Consider the following 9,325-nt stretch of genomic DNA (forward strand, 5'->3'; position numbering starts at 1 on the left):
TATAGTATATTTTATAAAAGATAGTAAGTATATATTTTATGAAAGATAAATACGCATTTGTCTCTATCAGTTTAAGTAGGGATGGCAGCCATGAGAATATACCTTTCAGATCGCCAACTATAGAAGTGTAACTGACAAGGCCCCCAGCTGCTAGGCATTGGAATCCATCACCTCAGTGTGCTGGGGCCATGTCCTCCCATGGGCTGCTCCCAGACAACGACTGAGCACGGCAGGGATACTGCTGAGGCCCATTCCTGGGACACACAGGACTCCTTTGATGGGTATCCTTGGCTCAAAGACCCCCATAGGCCTAGCTGAACTTTCTAGAACTGTGCTGCTTCTACGCCCATTTCTTCCTTCCTTCTCTCCTTCACAAGGGTCAGACATGCACTATCGTCTGATGGCTCTTCTGGCCCCTTCTTCCCCCTCTATGTTTCTCCACAGGTATTTACTGTAATAAATACCTTACACATTTAATCCTGTTGTGGAGTCTGCTTCTGAGAAAACATGAATAAAAACAATTGTGAGTGAGCTAAATAGTACCGGAGAAAAGAGGGATTACATGACAAGAACAAGGTCTGATCAGCAACTGCGGTCAAAAACAGTAAGAGCAGTGTAACAATATTAGTCCATCCAATAGTTTACCCTTACTAACAGTCACACGACAGCCAACTAGAAAGAGGCTTAAATAGTGTATTCCAAGAAGATCAAGTAATCAAATGTCTTCAAGAGAAGAGCTAATTAAGCAGACTCCATCTCTCTTCTCGCAGGAGATAAGACCTCCAAAAGGCCCCACAAAGTACAATGAGATACTAAGCCATATGTAAGTTTCCAATAATGCTAACAGAGCAGGCCAATGTATAATAATCATATGTATTTCTGGCCAAGCAAAATTTAAAGACTACATTATTTTAGGAAAATGCACCTGGCTATCGAAAAAACAAAACAAAACAAAACAAAAAACTGGCAACCTATGTGAAAGACACAGGCTTAAAAAATTCTTGCTGATAGGACAACTGAAGGTCAATTCGAAAACAGGCTGAGTAGGATGACTAGTGCTCAGGTCTGAGTGGCCTTGGGAGAAGCAACCATTTCCCATGATCTAACCAAGATCCAACTGGCTGATGAACCAGATGTTGTATTTAGAGTTTTCTCTGGAAAGACTGCTTTATCCCAGATACATAACTAAATGATTACTGCTGTAAGCCTAGGTAGGGTCAGAGTAAATACCAATTAATCCTAAAAAGATATGAAAGTCATTTAGTAAAAGTGACAAAATAAATTCAATTCATTGTGTCAACATAATGATTTAAGATACTTAAGAGGCATTGTAGTAAGTTTTGTAATAATTATGTCTGAATATGTGTTATGAATTGTGTTTAAAGTGCTCCAAAGAATCAAATCAGATAAAATTTATAAATGAAATTTAAATTGTTTGAAGGAATCTTAAGTCAGCAAAATATTTAAGAAAAATTAATACTAAAAATGTTGTTTATTAACTATCATAATGTATCAGATTGATTGATAATTAACAAAAAACAAATAGTAGTAGGTATACCTTTCTATAGCCAAAGGCCTTTAGACATTAGATATTAATAGCAACAATAAAACATCCTTAATTTCACCTTAATTACAGTAACTCTACCATTCATTCAGTTCTTATTTTGGTGCCTGGCCATGGCATACAATTAAATATTACAATTCTGAGATGACCTGAAGAAATGGGAAGATAGATGGTGGGAGGCAGAGAGCTGCCAATTTGAAACACCTAGGATTAATTACGCACTTTTCTGTGGGTGAAGATGTAGCCTCCATGATGCTGAATCTGGTTCAAGAACCAGTACTTGATGTTTATAAACATCTTCTTGAATGGAAGCACACAGCCTGTGTAAAATCCTTCTGAACGGTGATGTACCAAAGTATAAAAGGACAGAGCAAGAAATGAAGATTTTGAGATCCAGCAAGACTTTGTGTTGGTCAGACACCGTCACCTGTGGATGCACACCTTGTGCATCACTTTGGAGGGTCAAAGGAAACTGCACTAAGCTATGCTTGGTCCTGCTCTGCAAGGCCACTTGCTTTCTCTGGGTTCAGTTATTCCTTGGTAAGTCAGCTGGCAAATTATAGTCTAATCTTAGTGTCCGTGTGTGATCTCTTCCTGCCCACCTGCAGGCCACATGATGCCATGAGGCAGATATTGTTATTAAACCCATTTTGTATATGTGAAGAAATTGAGGCTTAGAGAGAGGTTAAGCAACTTGTCCAAGGTCAAAATTACAGTTTTAGCTGTAAATATTGACAAGTTTTTCTTTTCCACATGGCCAAATGGTTTCTATCCTAGCAGGGATCTATAATACATTCTGTCTGCCCAGGATTTTTCCCCCTTATGAACTGCCCCACCCTCACCCTACTCTTCACCAGGTAGAATTACCAATCCCATGGCCTTGCGTACCCCATTCAGAGACCTTTTGAAGAACTGAGTGGACACTGGGGATGGGACAGGGACATGCTTTTTCCTCTGGCATAACTTGCTGTGAAGAACGGTTTAAGCTGATACCTGCCAGTAGCCATCAAGAGTCTGACTTAGAATAAGTCAACAGAGGGAAAAGAGGGGCCAAGAGATGGAGACAGTCTTGACTGCATCATTGAACCCTAGATTCAGCCATGCCTGCAGCCAATCCCATCTACAGGTTTTCCCACATATGTTTTGCTTCTCCTTTGGACTTTTTAGTCTGTTCCATTGAAAGCAACTTTTTAAGAAGCTGTTTATACTTTATAATTATAACAATTTTATTCTAACTAATTGGGCAAAATTAATAGAGTTAAATATAACAATTTAAAAAGAAATGAACTTTTTCCTTTATAAGAAAATTACCCAACAATGCATCTTTATGATGAAAGTAGTAAGTATTGTTAGCATCAAATCTGCAAATCATTCATGCTTCTAAGTGAAGATTCAAAAAAAAGTTGTCCTTACCGCATGCCACTGTCTAACTGGCTGGTTTTATTTGTGTTGGCATCCCATAGATAAATGCAACTGGATTTCTCAGCAATCACAGCTAGGATATCTCCATCTTTATCCCAGTCCATAGCAACACAGTTACTTATTAAAAAGAGAGCAAGACATCACTATACTTTTTTTTTTTAAGTAGGAGAAAGAAATTTAAACACTCAACTATCTGTGATTTTTTCCTGTAACAAGGTCATTCAATCTATTTGAATAGGTCATAAACTTTCTAAAGTGAAAACTATAACTCATCATTCACTGCTTGGATAATATTAACATCAATTTTGTTGTTGTTGAGGAGACAGAAAAAAGTTGAATTCTATTTTAAATATCACTCTCATATACAATATTAAATGCCATTATACCTGATAAGTTAGCAGATTTTCTTGATACCTAGAAGGAACCTGGCCTTTTGGTAAAACAAACTCATCCAGCACCTCTAGAAATGAATCACATCTGGGAATCAGGAGGTAATTTGTACAATCACCTTTTGAAAGATTATTTCAGACTTACAAAGGGAAAAAGAAGGTACTGATAAGAAGTGAAATTATATCTACATAAGCTGTATACTAAACAGATCAAGGCTGCGTAGGTGCAGGATTGTAAACAACAATAAGATTGAATTCTGAAATAGTAAGAAATGTTACTTTCATTTCATACCTTAATAGAATAAGAAGAGTGATTCAATTAACATGTCAAAATAGTTATAAATAGGAAATGGTCTATTTAACATGTTTCTTACTGTTTAAAATTACCCCAGAGCATTTATTATAATTTAGAAATTTCCTTGAGGATTAGCTTTTCCTTCTCTGATGTTATTTTGGGTACCTGAGTAAGCCATACTCAGACTTACATTTAAGACAGCTGGGGAATTACTTCAGTTATTCTTCAAACTGTTAAAATATGTTGTCAGATCTTAATTTTCTATATTTTCAGAGATATGTGGAGCATGCAAGAGGAGCATGCCTTCAAATTGTTGATCAATTGGTTTATCTGGAGATCTTTTATCAGTGTAATTCAACTTAATCAATACAGCAAAGAACTCAGATGTAAAAAAAATAAGGCCATATATAATCAAAATAGATGTCACAGAGATCACGTAATAAAGCTCATACAATTTACTCAAAGAAGTTTTTCTACTAAGTGCCTTCTTACTTTACTTTAGACATGATTATAAAGAGCTTTCCCTCTGTTCTCCAGAATACAGAAGCCAGAAGCAACAATTAAGAGAGCGATGGGAAATAGCAACATGGTGCCATTAGGTGGGTGGGAGAGAAGTAAAACAACCTGATTTGCAAAGATGGTGGCAATAAACTACAGAAAGCAGACATGAATTTAAAAAGCCTGGCAGCATAAGACCATTCAGCTGAAGGACTCTACACATCGTTAATAACCACTGAGACTATCAGTAAAATAACTAACACAGGTAATGATTACATGGAACCATTAAAAATGCTTATGTTATGCTTGTTGGAATCTAGAAGGATTTCCTTAAAATGGATAATATAAAGACTTTGTCCTTTAAGAAGTATACGGAAAGTATTTTCCAAGAATTTATTAGAGAGGAAATACTACACGTCATACAGGCATATCTTAGCTGCATATATACACACTAAGGCTTATTTATAATGAAGTAAGAATTCTCATTTAAGACTCATTTATAATTCTGCCTTAAAGCTCATTTGTGAATGTATGAGTGTTTATAAGTATAAACTCTAACTTATATGCTATATAGCTACATATTTCATTGACTGCTTATAGTATAAAAAAAAAACCTCTTTGAAACTGGAGAAAGCAAAAGAGGAGATACAGTTTAGATATAAATCATAAAATTCTATTTGATTATAGTCTTAGAACAGTGCTTTTTTTTTTATCTTTTAGGCAATAAAGCCTGAAAAAGTTTTTGATCTACCTCTGTACTTACCCAGATAAGTTAATTTCACTTCTTTTTTGACCATGGCGATCAAAGATTTTCACAATATGATCAGCTCTAAAAGCAATTAGAACACAAAGATATGATGTAAATGTTTCTTACTTATCTCTATATATAAAAAGTCTTTTCTTTTACATCCAAGTGATTTCAGTATTCTCTCATGATAGTTTCATAATTTATATCTAAAAAATTATCAGGACAAAATTTCTATGAACTATGATGTTAACAGAAATGAATATATTACTTTTCCCACCATTTTATTGTCATCCAAGAATTTCTACTGAATAGATGGTGTGGTTAGGTGGGCACACAACCATTTGGAGTCAGGATGACATACTAACATTTAATGATTTCTTACCCTGTTACTGCAAGGTAGTTTCCTGATGTTTTCTGCCAGGTAAACTGTATCGGTGTGCCAAGCCAAGTCTTTTCTAGCAGTGAGAAAACACACTAAAAAAAAAACCCACAATTTTTATATTTTCAAAATATACAATTAAGTGTTGATCAAAAAAGATGTCAAAACACGATAATGAAAACAGTAGGATTCAGGATGGTGAGGGCTTATGCTACAGATTACCCAAAAGAAGTCAATGTAACAAACAAAATGATTAATCAATTAACCAACCAGACAAAAAAACCACAGTCTGATTGGTAAAGCACAGACCTCAATATGTATGGAAGCGTTCGCAATAAAACTTTTTTGCTTTTGAATGTTTTTCAATATTAATTTTATAAAAATTTATAATCTTAGCATTTTAAAGCTATTAAAGATTTACCTAATTTAAACTTGAATTTAGCTAGTTATCAATGGCATAGATTTGAGGGGATTAAATTAACAAAACTGCCACTAAAAACTTAACCATGATAGAAATACAAAATGCCCATACTTCCTTCAAAATTATTTTTTTTCTTTATCTATTAGTTATTTACTTCATCATTAAGTGTTTAATTTGGCAACATAAAACTCTTCCAGTGGTCAAAATTAAACACCAATCATAGGCATTTCCTATGTTAAAGCGAAGATGAAATCCACCTCTGTGGAAAACAGGGATGTGCTATAATCACAGGTGCATCCAAGTTTTGTAGAGCACAAAGACACCCTTACAGAAAAAATAAAGAAGTTTAAACGCATCTTACTTTGCAATTTTATGACCACATTGCCCTGGAATCCTGCCAAGCAAGTGAGAGATCCCTAAACTTGAATTTCACTAGCTTCATGGCAGATCTCCTTCTGGTTGTGAATTTACATATTAATTTTCTTCGAAGTAGCTATATAGATGCTCGTTACACATACAATGAGATGGAAAAGGTGCTAGCTTTACAACCAGAAAACCAACGTTTAGACCTTGCCTTTTATTTATTAGCTGTAGGGCTTAAAGCAGGTAGATTAAATTGCCTCAAGCACAGAATTCTCAGCTGTAAACCAGGTATAACTATCTCATTACTTCTGGTACTTCATAAATTGTGAAGAGCTTTACAAATGTGAGTTAAGATTACCGGTCCGTCAGTTCCCATCTCCACACTAATAGCCATGAGAATGTATAAAATAATTTTTAAATCGAGCTTTCCATTTCTTTACCAGATCAGGGCCGGGGGGCGGGGATATTACTTGATAAAGAGTGAATGAGCTGTAGCCAGGGACCGGGGAATAGGGTTCACGAGAAGCCCAAGCCTAGAAATCGTGCACGCAGAGGATGACGCTCTTGAGTGTGAGACCTACGTGTGCAATTTCCCCGTGAATACTGTACACTGCCACTAAGTGATCTGTAAAATTGCACCAGTCACAGGCAGTACAATTTGAGGTTATTCTTTCGGAGGCTTTTCACTCTTTTTAGGGTGCTGAGCAGTTGCGCGGCTTGCCAGGGGTTTAGCTGCAAGAAACTAGGCAGCTCGTGACGTCCGAACGAGTCAGCTTCACCACGACCCCCCAAATACATTCACACGACACGTTCCTTCTGCCGTGCGAAGTCCGGGGTCTTCAGATCCAGTCTGCTCACTGCCGGCCGCAGCGGCGTTCCCTCTTCCCACACAGCTTCACCTCCGTCCGCGGTCCCAGAAACGAGAGGCCTCCTTCCCCGCCTTCTCCTCTTCAATTTTCCTTCCTTTCCCCGCATTCCTTCAACTTCGCCCCTGCTCTCCATCCCTGGTCATCCCGCTCTCTTCTCCAGTCCTCACGCACTCGGGAGGAGGGAGATAGTCACAAACCCTACCTTCAAAGCGATGCTCGAAGGGCTAAGGGGAGGGCCAGGGGTCGCGTCTTCCCGCCCCCCGGGGTTTGTAGGTTGTTTACCTTCATCTCAAAGCTCCAGCGGCCGCGCGATCTAGCAAGTGCGCAGGCGCACCCGGTCTCTTCCAAGAAGGCTACCGCGTTCCCGTCACCCAGGAGACAGCGCGAGCAGTGATCAATCAGCGAGCGCCAGCTGAAGGGCGGTGCCTCTCGGAGCCCTGCGCAGGGGAGGGAGAGAGGGAGGGAGGCGTGGACTGGGATGACGTGACGCCAGCGAAGCAAAACCCCCAGAAGCTGAGCGTCGCGAGGCCTTGCTGAGCCTGGGCTTTCTGGCTGGGCCCTGATTGGATGAGATTCGGAGACTCACCGCGAGGAGGCGGGCACTGTGAGACCCGGAATGCGCCTGCGTAAATTGCAACGGGGGCAGCTAAGGAGTCTAGTGGCCAGAGGGGGCGCTGAGAAGTTCAAGAAAAGAAAGGAGCTAAGTGTTGGATAAAAGCAGCTAAGAATTGGTTCCCTCGAAAGAGATTAGTCTGCAGCCATTCAAAGGATGTTAAAGCTGAAGATTGATTTCTGCTGGTCATATCTTCAGATTTTTAACTCTGGATGCAAGAATTGCAAAGTAAACGGAGATTTCTTTAATAGGTCATTGGGTGAAGGAGAAAAGGGTTGGAGGAGTAGAAATTCAGAAATTGTCCTTGTAATATTTAAGAGTGAATGGGACTTTTTAGATTTAGGGAATGTAAAGAGACAAAATTTTACTTTTACCTTCTTAGGGCCTGAGAATTAAACTGATAGAAGACCAATTAACAGCAGAAAAGCATACAAATTTAGATGTGTTATGTTTGCATGATATGGGAGCCCTCATAAGGAAGAGATCCAAAGAATTGGTGAAACTTATGTGCTTTTCTGTTGGATTGAACAAAGAGAAACAATTGTGAAAAAGTAACTAAATTATGTAGTAAAGCTAAAGGAAGAAAATAATTTTAACAAGGTCTGTTTGTACAGAATTAATCTCAACTTTTCATTGATAGTAGGAATGTTAGTTTCCTTCTGGTACAGGGAGGGCATCTTTTACACGGGAGTTTTTGATCTCCTGTTTTCAGGATGAAAAGGGAAGAGTAGAATGTCCTTTTGCATCTCCTATACCTTTAGCTCAAAATAATCCTTATGCCAAAGTGGCATATTTTGGGGTGATATACTCTACCACCCTTCAGTGGAAGTTTACATATAGAAAAGTTAAATTAGGCCAACAAAAAAAAAGAAAAAAGAAAGAAAGAAAGAAAGAAAAGAAAGAAAGAAAGAAAGAAAGAAAGAAAGAAAGAAAGAAAGAAAGAAAGAAAATCAGGAGAGTATAGAGTCCTGCAAACCACGGAGAAGCAATTCAAGAGGTTCATAGTAGGTATTTTTAAGACTATTGATTTTCTCTCAGAAGAAGAGGTCACTGTAAAGTGACAGAGTAAGAATAGATATGAGGAACTGAAAGAAGTCAACTTATTAAGAGATATTAGGCAATTAGTCTTATTGAGCACTTTTTTTTTTTGGTGGGAAGTTGTTTCAGTTGCAAATTCCATCTCTTGTTATGGGTCTATTCCCAGCTATAGAAATAAAGCTAATCCTAAAATTCCAAGGGAGCCAGAATAAACAAAACACTTGAAAAAAAACAACAAAGTTGGAGGACTCACATTTTTGACATCAAAACTTACTGCAGAACTATAGGAACCAAAACAGTGTGAAACTGGCATAAGGATAGCTATATAGATCAATGCAATAGACTTGAGAGTCCAGAAATAAAAACATGCACTTGTGACCAACTGATTTTCAGGAAGGTTGTTCAAGACAATCCAGTGAGGGAAAGAACTGTCTTTTCAACAAATGGTGTTGGGACAACTGGATATCCATGCAAAAAAATGAAGTAGGAGCCCCCCTACCTCACAGAATATACAAAAATTAACTTAAATGAATTAAAGACCTAAATGTAAGGGTTAAAACTATACAATTCTTAGAGGAAAAATTGAAGATCATGATTTTGGTGTAAGCAGTGATTTCTTGGATATGACACCTGAGTTGGAAAAAAACCTCAGTCTTCCACTTCCTGTGTAGAGAAAAACCCAGTTCTTCCCTACCTTGTCTTTCTCTCCCATTTGTCTCCTTTTTC

The 9,325-nt window shown here is 37.9% G+C and overlaps 1 protein-coding gene across 4 annotated transcripts in view; it reads right to left on the minus strand.

Moving 5' to 3' along the window:
• WDR19 (WD repeat domain 19) overlaps window positions 1-7,380 on the minus strand; it is a 73,700-nt gene extending 66,320 nt beyond the window's left edge. The window contains exons 1-4 of one of the 4 annotated variants that reach the window (XM_006209751.4): window positions 7,231-7,380; window positions 5,299-5,390; window positions 4,932-4,997; window positions 2,978-3,103 (exon numbers count right to left, since the gene is read on the minus strand). In XM_006209751.4, coding sequence (XP_006209813.1) covers window positions 2,978-3,103; window positions 4,932-4,997; window positions 5,299-5,390; window positions 7,231-7,236 — 290 coding nt within the window. In that variant the 5' untranslated portion in view covers window positions 7,237-7,380. Of the gene's footprint in view, window positions 1-2,977; window positions 3,104-4,931; window positions 4,998-5,298; window positions 5,391-6,660; window positions 6,737-7,150; window positions 7,199-7,230 lie in introns of those variants that run through there. The other 3 variants (XM_031687109.2, XM_072945050.1, XM_072945057.1) reach the window with 3 other exon arrangements.
• Window positions 7,381-9,325: the final 1,945 nt, after the last annotated feature.

This window comes from Vicugna pacos, chromosome 2 (assembly GCF_048564905.1).
Source record: "Vicugna pacos chromosome 2, VicPac4, whole genome shotgun sequence".
In the NCBI taxonomy this organism is placed as follows: Eukaryota; Metazoa; Chordata; class Mammalia; order Artiodactyla; family Camelidae; genus Vicugna; species Vicugna pacos.